General features: G+C 29.0%; 1 protein-coding gene across 2 annotated transcripts in view; it reads right to left on the bottom strand.

The window, feature by feature from the left end:
- LOC136976175 (apoptosis-resistant E3 ubiquitin protein ligase 1) overlaps positions 1–13,558 on the bottom strand; it is a 96,931-nt gene that overhangs the window by 18,106 nt on the left and 65,267 nt on the right. Inside the window, exons 4-11 of one of the 2 annotated variants that reach the window (XM_067271401.1) lie at positions 11,423–11,637; positions 8,774–8,991; positions 5,444–5,681; positions 3,052–3,221; positions 2,798–2,966; positions 1,310–1,443; positions 1,111–1,188; positions 280–421 (exon numbers count right to left, since the gene is read on the bottom strand). In XM_067271401.1, the coding sequence (XP_067127502.1) occupies positions 280–421; positions 1,111–1,188; positions 1,310–1,443; positions 2,798–2,966; positions 3,052–3,221; positions 5,444–5,681; positions 8,774–8,991; positions 11,423–11,637 (1,364 nt within the window). The remainder of the gene's footprint in view (positions 1–279; positions 422–1,110; positions 1,189–1,309; positions 1,444–2,797; positions 2,967–3,051; positions 3,222–5,443; positions 5,682–8,773; positions 8,992–11,422; positions 11,638–13,558) is intronic. The other variant, XM_067271411.1, reaches the window with a different exon arrangement.

The following is a 13,558-nucleotide window of genomic DNA, read 5'->3' as shown; positions in this document are numbered from 1 at the left end:
GCAATCTGTTTATTACTAATTCTTTATTATTATAACAGTTAAACATTACAATTTATCCTCTTTTCTTTCCTTTAGTTTATTATACAAAACAACAAAGCAATTTGTTTTGCAGAATAACCATTGTCATAGACGGTTTCCTCTTTTGTAAAGAAAATTCTTTAGAATTAGAAATAGAAAATTAAATGTAAATGCTTTTCACATAACAAAATTTTATATTAAATGATTAAAAACTATTTAAATTAATTATTTGTTTATAATAAGCAAATTTTGATATATTACCTATATTCTTCAATAAAAATTGCGTGAAAGTTGCTGCGATAACATTTCTTTGTTTCGAAATTAATTCTACTTGTGGTTGGCAGCCATCATCTATTACTAAAACTTGCTCCCCCTGACAGTTATTTATACTTTGAAACTGAAACTAAAAAAGCAAGTATTGTTTTTTACAGAAAATTGTTCTCCATATATAGAATAGACCAAAAGTAACAAAGCATTAAATTTAGTATATACTAATGATGGACGTATCTTACTTAAATACTATTAAAATTGAGATCTACAGTCATTTATATTGTAGTGCAAGCATGTTTACCCTCAATCTTATCCCGAAGTTTAGTATCACACTTTAAAGAGCATATTGCTCAGAATACTAAAGAGTTTATGCTCAATGAATAACCTTCTCCTGGTACATTCTATCTTTGAGACAGCCTCATAGAAGGAAGTTGTAAGAAAATACACAAGTCAGTCAATTTTACATTGATGATGCTTTCCAGAAGCAAAAGGTCTATAAAGTTCAAGGCAAACAAATTGAACACATTGTAATGTAAATGATATTTGTGTATTTCCCACTATTCAGTTAAAATAAAGTATTTCAAACTTGATAAAAATAATTTTGGTCTACCCTATATATGTGTAACGTTAAAAATCATTCACTAAATATCAATTTTTAATAATTACAGCTAAAAAAATTTCACGAATTATTAGTGACATTTTATATATTCTAACTACATTAGATTATTTCTTTAATTTTCATTAAAAATATTGTTCTTTTATAAATTAGGGAAGTAAATTATGTAAATTTAAAATTGCTATGATCTCTGTAACTTATCTTACCTTTGTCGAAGGACAAAGACGGAAGGTTATTAATCGTTTATGAATGATTTTCAGAAAAACTTCTTTAATTGTCAATTGCTATAAAAAATAAATAATTTAATGTTGCAATTTTATTATTGATAGAAAAACGATAATACATAACTAATATGATTATACATTTTAGCAAATAATTATAACTTTTAATTCACATTTAGTTTACCTTCGGAGAGATATAACACAACACTTTCTTCGGCTTTTGTAATTTGTCGCCATCGTACGCAATCAGACAAGCTTCATACCAAATATTATGACTTTTCTTTGCCACGTTCTTTCGGACAAGATTGGAATCAGCTTCTAAAACATAAGTTTATTAAAATCCATTTTCAGAATAAAATAAAATACAAAGAGTATAAACTATATCATCCAGTATTATCATCATTATTGAAGAATTAGAAAAATATACAGGAAAACATGTAATTTTTTTTCGAGTCTTTTCTTATCCTTTTACAGTCCATCTCAGAGATAATAGCAAAAAGAGGATGAAAAAAAAGACTTCTAATTCTTCAAAATACAAAGTGTGTTTGAAATGTTTCAGAATTGGGTCAAAAAACTCTAACTATAATTTGGTTAGATTTACCTTAGGTAGCCAAAATTATGGTTCGTCTTTAATTCCAGCGAACAGAAGAAGGGAAACAGTGGGGACGCACGTTCTAACCTAACCTAACCTATTCTAATAATTCGGTTGGTAATAATTATAGTAATTTATTAGAATAGGTTAGGTTAGGTTAGAACATGTGTCCCCACCGTTTCCCTTCTTCTGTTTGCTGGAATTAAAGACGAGCCGTCATTTTGGCTACCTAAGGTAAATCTAACCTATAATTTTGATGCCTCTGCAAAAACCTTTTGGAGTCCCTGTCAATTGATAAAAAATTACAATTTTAATTTTTTTCAAGAGTTTTTTACATATTGCATGAAAATTCTTTCTTTTTCAGGCTTTATTTTACAATATATGTAATTTTAATATTATTATTACTATTATTTAGTTTTAAAAACATCAAAGTGGCATGGAGGTTGCCCACATTGCAGAGTTCTGTGGAGTCTAATTACAATACTGCTGAAAACATGCTAAAATATGAAAAAAAATTCATTTAATATTTTTCAACCCATTCATGAAACTGCTTTTGCACACATTGTAAGTACTTAATTTGAAATTTAACTTAACATGTTACAACTACAGTAGGACTATTGTAATACTATTTGAATTATTTTTTGAATTTAAAAAATTTATCTAGATTAAACAAAATTATAAGCTACTAAGAATTAAATAATTTCATTGCTTTGCAATTTTTTATTTGCTGTCGTCATATTATATCAAGGTTATTTCGCATTGTGTTAAATATCAAAATTAATCAGAACCTGAATCTTCCTAAGCAAAAACTAAAAATGATGTACTTATAAAAATTGATTTAATGCATTATCATCATTATAGAGAAAAGAAAATACTGTGTATTTTAGAAGTACAGTAAAAAAAAAAAAATGTATCATTAAACAGATTTATCACAGTAGAGGATATCATTCAGTCAGGAGAAATTTTGCATTAAGATAGGATATATAGTACACTATGCAATTCATAATATCGTCATAGAGGGATTTATACTTATACCAATAATCACCATATCAATATTAGACTGTATCATAATAATCTTACTATTGAGCACAATAATGTGAAAATCTCCATTTTTCAAATTTGCACCCTTATAAGACACTATGGTTTTGTAGCATCCGGCTTGTTCCATTTTTAGGATCAATGCTATGCGTGACGATTCAGAGTAACACTCCCATCTTAATGGCAGAATCACTGGTCTTTCGCTATTTACCTTATTTAATAAATAACAAATTAATTAGAAAATGGTATACTAAACTATATTTTTATATCATTTTATTTGATAAAATTAACCTTACTTCAATTATATCTACACTATAATCACAGCTTGGATCTACGTTGGGCTTGATGGAGCAAAGATTGTTATATTTATCTCTAGGCTCGATGAAAAGATGATAAGGTACGCCTTCTGTACAAACAACTGTTGAACAATGATGAACAAATCCAGTTTTATTTGGATCTGGTAGGCCTATTTTTAAAATCGAAAATTCAAATTTTGTAAAATCTTTGAAATTATCGGCAATGAAAAAAATATAATTAAATATATATAAAAAATAAATTATAATTAAATTTATTGTTTCATTGTTATAATTCTATCCCCAAAAAAGATTATGCTATTTTAAGTAATGAAAGAGTTAAGATAATTACAATAGGAAAAATCATGATAATTATATTCAATATTTCCTTCTTTTATTAATTTGGAATTAAATTAAGAGTTGAAAATATTTAAAGCTAATATTAAATAATTGGTTATTTTTATAATTATTTTAATCAATCTATTCAACCAGTAAAACTGTAGATATTCATATCTACAGTTTTAGTGGTTGAGACTTTATCAGAACTGCATACCATGCCTGTAGGAGTAAAAAAAGTGAAAGGAACCAACTGCACATGAGCTTTCTTGAGATATAGCCCTACAAAATGAGCCTATCTGGAATTTTTAAGACCCTCAAAAATAGGGTAAAATTTAAAACTGAAAAAATTTTAAATTAATTCTCAAAACAATACTAAAAATCAACCATTTTCTGCTTTACTAGAGATGGCTAAAAGCTCATAAAACACTGAAAATGCCATTGCACTGACTACTACTGAGGGATGGTCAGAGACAGGCATAATGGAGCATGCAGTGAAACAACATTTCCCACATTTTATGAGCTTTTAGCCATCTCTAGTAAGCAGAAAATGGTTGATTTTTAATATTGTTTTGAGAATTAATTTAAAATTTTTTCACTTTTAAATTTTACCCTATTTTTGAGGGTCTTAAAAATTCCATATAGGCCCATTTTGTGCAGCTCATGAAGTATCACACTAGACCTGCATTTTTCAAACTTTAATGCGACCCAACATTGGATCGCATTAAATTTTAATGGGTTGCAAAATGATACTACCTTCTGCAGAAATACTTGTAATACTTGTATTACCAAAATATTCTCCAAAAACTGGGAACAATAGATGCATTTAGTAATAAAATTAAGATTATAGAATGTGTGTACACAAAACTGATTTTTCTTTTCTATTTTGAATAACATCAAAATACATATTTTATGTAAGGTTGTGGTCATAAAGCCATTTAAGTTGCAATAGTTTTGAAAATATTTTCTTGTTTATTCAAACTTTTACTTTATTGTGTGTCATACATTACAATAGATTCTGAAAAATAAATAACAGAAAGAATTTTGGCACAAGTGGATCAATAAATAATTTTTTTGTATATGTACAAAATGAAATTGACAAAAATTGGTTAGATTTACCTACGGTAGCGAACGTGGCGGAACAACACAGGACGGACATTCAACGCTGCCATCCTGTTGACAATGAAGTTTGACAATGGCATTTAGAACGTCAGTGGAATCATGCTCCACGTTCCAAATGCCATTGTCAAGGGCGCAAACAAGATGGCGACTGGAAGTGCCGCCATGTTTGCTACCATAGGTAAATCTAACCCAAAAATCTTACAATCTGAAAAGTACATTTGAAAAACTGGCTTTTTAAATTTATAAAAAAAAGCTTGCAATATTTTTGGAAGTAAAATAGACTCCTGAATAACTTTGAAACAGTGTTTTATTTACTATCATCATATTTACATTTTTTAATAGTTAACTTACTTCAATTTCAGTTTTTATTATTGAAATTTATTTGTTGCAAATCAAATTTGGCCCGAACCGCTCTTAATAGAATTGTAATTGATGTTACATTTCATGTGTAAAAGTTATCATCAATAATGTATAGTTTTATTTTGTTATATAATATACAGAGACTCCAGTTTTTAAAAAACTTGGTAAATTTTATTTAAACATTTGAGTCACAGAACCATTATTAAAAATATATTGGTTCTGCGCACAAGCAAAAATTTGAGAAATGCTGCACTAGACCATAGGTTCCTTTGACTTTTTCACTCTTACAGGCATGATCTTCAACTCTGTAAGGTTCACTTCCTATGGAATCTATTACGTCATTCAAAGTTACATTTGTTTCCATCATCATTTTGCTCAACACTATAATTAACATATAAGTAATAAAATAAACATGCTCTTTCCTTATTTGTTATAGTAATCAAATGTATTAACATGGTAAATTTCCAAATTAATACATCTAATTCATAAAGAACGGTAAATGACAATTAGAGCTTAGAATGTATATCAATACAAAAACATTATTTAAGAGCTAGAAAAAATAAAATATATAACTTACCAGGAAGAAATATTTTTACAAAAGGACTTCCACGAATATGGACCGTTCCGACAAGAATAGATATGTAATATTCGCCGGCCCTTCTCACGCTAAAATGAATTTGTGCTTTATTTGCATCGTTAGGATTAATTCCTCCAAACTCAACGCTGCAAGCTACTTTGTGACTGCCTTGAGTGATCTCTACTAATATATTATCTTTGCTGCATACTGGATAAGAATGACCATTTCGTTGATAGAACTGAAATTAAAACGATTGTAATCGGTTTATAAAATAACGTATTTTAACATCAAATTACATTTTTTGTATTTGTCTGAAATAACTTCATACACTAAATACGTATTTTTATTTGCAATCTATAAATGAATTCCTTAAGATTCTTATTTCTGATCAAATACTTCACATTATATGAATATATAATTTGACTGATTTATATATATATCAAAGTCTGTATCATAGCTATGGAGTCAATACACAAAACCAATAATTCTACCTTCTCCATAAAATCTCAATTTGTATTAATAACATCATATCTACTGAAAGGATAAACACTACCATAAGACATTATGTTTTTGTTACCGTGTATTTTTATCGAGATGGGAGTCAAAGATCATTACATTTTTACCACTTCCAACATCATGTATCCAATTTATATTATGTTTAATAATAATTCCTGTATATTGCATAAAGCAATGTTAATCATATTTTAAATTTAATTAAGGATATCATATTTTCTCAATTCTAAAATGCAACTTTTATTCAGTTTTGCTTATCCAAAGTAGAAGATATTTCTTAGAATTGATGGCATCTTACATTCACAGTTTAAACAACAACCAAAAGTAATTGCAAGTAGAGCACATGATGCATTATGTATTAATAATAGGCATTTTTGACTACTACTAAGTCACATCAACTTCAGTCAAGCATTACTGATAAAAAGAAGTTTAAATTAAATGCTTGTTATCATTACAATGTGACATTCAAAAAAAGAAAGATTATTTCCTTGCTCTTTTATATGTACAGTACAATAAGCTTACAGACATTACCTATTTCATGCTATTTATATTGTTTTTTCAACTTGTTACCTAATGAAACTTTAAAATTTTTCCCTCCTTAAATGAATTATTGATGCATCTTAGAATTGAGGAAATATGATACAGTAGACCCCGTATAACACGGTAGATACATTCTGTGTTGTATAAGTCACTTAGATTTTACAAATACATGAGCCGGGCACTTGTGCAGTTTAGGGGCTACGGCCGTTTAAAAGGTTTTCTTCCATAAAATTAATCGATTCTAGACTAATTTGACTCAATGTTTCCAAATCACATATAATTTTTTCGGGAATAATCCATATAAATTATGCTATAAACAAAAAATTGTAGGAATACTTACCGAGCGCGCACCGTTCGAAGACGCCATTGCTTAAGCTTGTTTTCGTCGCGGAGCGGCTCTTCGAACGGCAAACGCGTGTTTCCTAATAAGTTATTCCTTCTGCAAAAAATTTGCCGAACTTTGGAATCATCATTAATAGAAATATAATTTTTATGGCCATTGAATAATAAATGTTTTTTAGTAGGTCCGCTACTCGTTTAAACTCAACAGTTTGTGCAATGTCCATTATTGGTCCAGATTCGACCAATCCTGTCGAGACACGAGTCGGCCATGACAATCTGTCTCATTCTTTTACCGTGTTATACGAGCCTCTTTTAGTGTGTTATACGAACACGATCACAATTTTTCCACCGTGTTATACGAATCCGTCTTATATGAACCCGTGTTATAGGGGGGTCTACTGTATATAAAAAGTACTTTCATTTTTTTAGTTAGGATTCATCTAAAATAAAAACATTCTAAAAATACCTACATATTTTTTAAAGTCTTCTCCATAATTTTTAATTGTTATATAAACTAATGAATCAACAAAATACATTTTGATATATCTTTAATTTTAATTTAAATTCATTATTTTCTTAATTTACTGTAATTAACAATAATTACAGTACAGTAAGACCCCGCTTAACGCTGTTTCGGTATTACACGGTAGTATTGGAATTCCCTGAGATCAAACACAGTGTTGGCATCAAGGCGTAATATCAAATTTTAAAGCTTATTATCTGTGGACATTCTGACAACTGATTGATAAAACAGATGAAGTAGATAAACAATCCATTAGAGATTTTTGGAAAAACTATAATATCACGGATGCTGTAGACAACATCAATCTTTCCTGGAATGAGGTGACCGAGAAATGTTTGAAAGGAGTATGGAAGAATGTATGGCTGGAGCTAAACAAGGATGTTGACACAAGAGAATCCATTGTTGATGTCGACGAAATTATCAAGCTAGCTAATGAAACAGGGTTGGATAATATAAATGTGCAGGATATTGAAGAATTATTGCAAGTTACAACTGGAGAAAGTTTTTCCAAACGAGTGCATGAAGATGACGAAATTAGCGTTTCTGAAGATGAGGAACAAAAGGAACTTTCAACGGATTTTCTAAAAAAAGTTTAGCCACTATAACGGACATAATGGATCAGTTTATACAAAATAATTTCAATTTTGATAGAAGTTCAAAGGCAAGACGAAGTGTCGTGGATGCGATGTCTTGCAGTCGACAACTGCTTGCTGAACGAAACAGGAAAAGGCAAACGACGTTAGATGACTTTTTCACAAAGAAACAAAAGATGTCAAATGAGGAAGGTTCTTCCTCATCACAAACATAACTTCTTTATTCAAACTTTTTTTTATTTTTATGAATGTTTTATGAATAAATTACGATATTAGCAATAAATAAGGCTATAATTAAGCTAAAAAAAAAGTATTTAACAATAAATGTTACAAAATAAAACAAAAAAACTGATAAATTTTCTTATTCTCTGTTCCGTTTCACTTAACCCCCTTATTTACATGTTAAGATGACCCCGTTTAACGCTGTTTCGTTTAGCGCTCTGTCAGCTAGGAACGCATCCCCCATGTTAAGCGGGGTCTTACTGTACATTTAGTTTATAGACATATAACGAGAATTAAATAAAAATAAATTATGAAATGAATACATGTATAAGAAAATGATGCAGCAATGGATAGGAAATAAAATGTAATAAAAGAAATTTTATTACATTTTATTTCCTATCCATTGCTGCATCATTTTTTCTATAAACTAAATATACTGTAATTATTGTTAATTACAGTAAATTAAGAAAATAATGGATTTAATAACTTTTAGTACTTTTAGTATATTTTACAATAAAAAATTTTAATTTATATGCAAAAATATTTCATCCAGGAGTATACGCTACTTAGACAAACATAATAATTTTAAAGGTTTACCTTGACAATAAAAGTCATAGTACTACCAACTACTTGAGGATCCGTCCAGTCGAACTCCACCTTACAATTCTGTGGTGCCAGATACTTTCCCGTGACATATGCGAGAAAACCAAGCTTGGTGACGGCAGCAGAATGATCAAGCAGTAGAGATGGTTGGGACACGGTAGATGCCATGCCCACCAATATAGCAATAACCACAGACAAAGTAAGCATTGTACCTATTTGAAAATAAATGTACTAATTTTAAAGTTTGTTTTAATTATTTATATACTTCTTAAAAGTTATTTTAAACAATTAATTTTATAACATGCAGACATGACAAAACAATTGTTTTATGTGTTTAACTTGTTATGCTTTATTATAATATACTGTGTGATCAAACAAAAATATAACTCACAAGAAGTAATGTGAGGAGATTGGCAATGCTCAGACTTAACAAAGCATGGCTACATCACAGTGTCAACAAATCCACATTCTTCACACTACTTCTCATGAGTTATATTTTATTTAATCACCTGTTAGTTATGATAAAATAGCATAAATTTTTTTAAAAAAATAATAGTTACCAATGCCAAATGCTCCAAAAATCAAAGTGAATCAATAGGTTTCACATTCACCACCATAATGAAAATATAGTTCAATACAAACCACTGTATAGTTCTTAACAATTATAGTTTAAAAGCTATAGGCAACCAAGTTCAGTGTTCAAATAACTAAACGATAACACTGGATTCATTCTAATCTGGATTAACAATCAGGCTAGAAAGTTAAAATTTAATTAAACAGTGTAAACCAAAGTGTAATCTGTGTAAACCAAAATCACATGGTACCGAATTATTTTCTCTATTTTTGCAGAATTTAGTATATTTTAGTTGTTTTTATCTTTAAACTACATTAGATAAACGTTGCAGAGTTACATTTATTTTTATAGTAAAATCATTTTTACATATGTAAAAAAATTTTATTACTAGGTTCATTCTGAAGTAATTCCAACTAAAAAATGGGAGTATTGAATGCGTAAGTTCAAAACTATTCCATTGCAAAAAGTTCATGTTGTTTCCAAGAACTTGTGCTAAGCATTGAATACTTCTTGGGTTTGCTCCTTATGAGCTTGTGATAAGAAACAAGACACGTATAGTATCAAAAATTAATGTCTTGCTCTGCCATCACAAATTCTAATCACATTACAGTATGATCGATCTCTGTGCAGTAATATAGAGACAAAGTTCTATGATATAGCTTCTCAAGAATTTTAATACTCTAATTAATCAGTTACTTTAATCTCAGCAATCAGCAATGTATTAATCAACTTGTTTTTGAATACTTAATATTATTTAGTTACTAACTACTCCATACAAGAAAACTGGGAGCACCATGTTATCGTATTTCACTGTTTTCACAAATTACATTTGTTGCTTGTTCTCAGTAACTTGATTCTTAAAAGCATTTGATTCTGCTCTTAGGTTAATTCTAAGAAAGACTAATATTAACAAAGATATCTTCATGTCTATTCTGTAGAAAAGACTAAAATGTCTTCATTTTCATCACGTAAAATCACCAGGAACAACAATCTTCCATTGCAGAGATGACCTTTTATTAGAGGCTGAGCCTCTACAAAACAACATTTTAGAACATGAATAGTTTTTTCTACAGAATTCTTTTAATGTGTAAATTCGTCAGCCATTTTTTAAAAATACCTGTTGTCCCCTTGTTGTGACCCCTGTTTCTCTGACAAGGTTTGAAACCATTCTCGAAATACAGTTTTTCATTCTGTACAAAGACCATTATACTTGGAGACAATTTTGCTTATTTGTCTACAGTTTGATTTAAATAGAAAATTAAGATTCAGCTATTTTGACAAAGTGGATCTTAATTTTCTGCACAAAAAATTCTCTTCTGTTTTTGCATTTGACAAGTTTTGGCTTATGGTAAGATGTAACAGTAAATTGTCCCTTACCAAAAAACTTTACCCACTTACACAGGTTTTAATTTATAAGGTTCTTCTAAATGGACAACAAAATGTTTTACTTAACAAATTATTAAAATTATCCAAATGAATGGCTTCCTATATTTTCATCTCACAAAAAAGACTCACAATAGCATTAGAAACATTTATTCAAAATTCATTACATATTTCAGCTTGTATACTCTCATCAGACTATTGAACAAATGAAGAAACATTCAATAAGTAACAAGATAAATCCAAAAAAAATTTGCATAAAAATCATCAGTACGATGTGCACCATCTAGCAATCACTTCTAAACACTCGTGCCATCGAGATTACCGGAAGCGCCGCCATATTTGATACTTAGGGTAACATTAACCATAGTTTTTAATAATAAATAAAACTTGCATTTTAAAATACTGTAAACATTTAAGAACATTGAAGTAAATATTCAAATAAAAACTGGTAATGGCTTTAGTATCTGTATTTTATGTTTGAACAACTGCAGCCAGTATTTGTGAAGCTTTTGGTGAGATGAAAATATAGGAAGCCATTCATTTAGACATTCTTTATAATTTGTAACTAATTTGATTAAATTGTATTTCATTAAAATTAATATTTTCAGTACAATTTAATATAATTTCATTAATTCAATTTTGGTTACATAAAATTCAAATTAAGCTTATTTTATAATCTAACTTACCAAGTCTCCATGGTTTTCTTTGTTCTTGTAGAGCCGAATCCCAGAGTCCTTTAGTCAGCTGGTCCAATCCATTTTCGGACGAAGGAAGCGTAGAGACAGCCGACAACCATTCGCCCCAAAACGTGATACCGAGCGTGTCCTGAAACTTTTTGTGATCCCCTTCCAAATGAAGCCTTTGAACGTCTTTAAGATTTGTTATGCCTAAACCTATTAATCTAAAATAAGATTTTAAAAAATTAGAAAACTGATATGCAAGTGAACTAATATAATAGTGCATCACCATTATAGTGTTGCATAAATATACAACTAGTATTTTTAATATTGAAATAAACTATAGTCCAAATTATCTAGGATAAAAAAGGCTGCTAATCTTAACTAAAGAGCTTTGAAGTAAGTATTTTAAGAAAGAAAAAGAAAGAAATCATTAGCAAAAGAAAAGAAAACTCTGAATTAAATCCAAGAGTCTAATTGATAAAAGAAAAACACAAAATAATTGGTGGCCACTCTAAAAAGTCTCGTGTTCTTAATTGCCCTTTACAAAAAATTTCTAAATCGAAACTCAACAAGTTAATTTTTGATATAATAAATTCTATTATAAAAGCTACTTTAATGTATAATTTAGTTCAAAATAATAAAAGCGATATGCTAATAAAATCCGCGAAGGAACTCACGGCAAAGTAAAGTTTTTCTATAACAAAATTTTAATTCTAATGTTAAATAATTATTCAAACTATTTTCGTTAAGTTTTAAAGTTTTTATTTCTATAAAGATGCTTTCAAAGATGAAAACAAGATTCCCAAAAACATTTACAGAAAGCAAATATGATGTAACTTCTGTAGACTAAGCTGAATGAAATTTAGTTTCCATTTTAAAAGTAAAATGAAAAATTTTAATCTAATTTCATTTTAAAAATTTCAAAAATAAGGAGAAAGAATCATATACATTATTACTTATATGGTTCAGAATATTTCTTCACATTTTCATATAAGTATAACATTGTTTAAAGAGCTTAAATTGCTCCTGATAACAAACTTAAATCTTTAATAAAATAAATTCTCTTATTCAATGTCCATCAAAGAATTCTGTAATAAAGTTTCATCCTAAAGCAGTGAGGATCCACATTCGAATTTTTAAAATCTGGTCCAGAGTGCAAAATTTATCTCAAGTAATATGACTCCAAATGCTGTGCCGGCCGACCCTCAATGGAAGTTGGATCATTTGTGACAAGATACTGTTGCTGACCATATAACTTAAAAGCATTGGTGTCTTGTATTAGCAAATCAATCAATCGATAAACCTCTTATTCAATAGAAATATTTAATGATAAAAAAAATGTATTACAAATGATACTTATGATTTGGTTCTTTGATGGTTGTTTCTGTAACAAAAATAATTGCTAACATTAAACTTTTCTGCTGGTTTAACAGATTTAATTTTTATTAATTACAATCGTTCTGTGAAAGTCTTACTAAGATTTTCACACATTAAAGCAATTTCTATAATTTAAAACAAAAATAATCTTCTGTTTTGTCTATCATAAAATTTAAAATTTTAAGTAAATAAATAATAAGTAATCTTGATTGCTTGTTGTTCTCTATTATATGTATTTTCTTAGCACAATGTTGCCGTCGAGAACATATCACACAGGAAACACTTTCAGAGTCAAGTTGGTTTAACTGTCACTATCTCGGGTAATTAAGTTTTATTGTATAAACCATTGTACGCGTATCCTAATTTCTTCAATGCGTTCTGTAAATTTGTAAACCGGTAATCAATTTGCCGATAAATATGTAATAATAGGACCGAAGAGGGGCATTAAGCTCGAAATGCATATCCGTTCGCAACAATAAACCAACCTTTTTCCTCTGAAAGTGTTTCCTGTGTGATATGTTCTCGACGGCAACACTGTGCTAAGAAAATAAATATAAATAAATAATAAGTAAACTTGTGTTTTCTCATAAAAGTTTTCTATTCAATTACATTTACTTCCCTTTCCACTTAGAGTCAATTATTGTTAAAATCAAATAGATACATTTCTTATTCGTTCCTTCTTATAAAGTTATCTCAAAGTTTGTAAAACTACTTGCCACTAACAGAGGTCAATATACAAATCATCCATTAAATCTACATCAAAAG

This window comes from Centruroides vittatus, unplaced genomic scaffold, assembly GCF_030686945.1.
Source record: "Centruroides vittatus isolate TY-2023 unplaced genomic scaffold, ASM3068694v2 contig_1109, whole genome shotgun sequence".
NCBI lineage: Eukaryota > Metazoa > Arthropoda > Arachnida > Scorpiones > Buthidae > Centruroides > Centruroides vittatus.
This window is presented reverse-complemented; position numbering and strand designations above follow the sequence as displayed.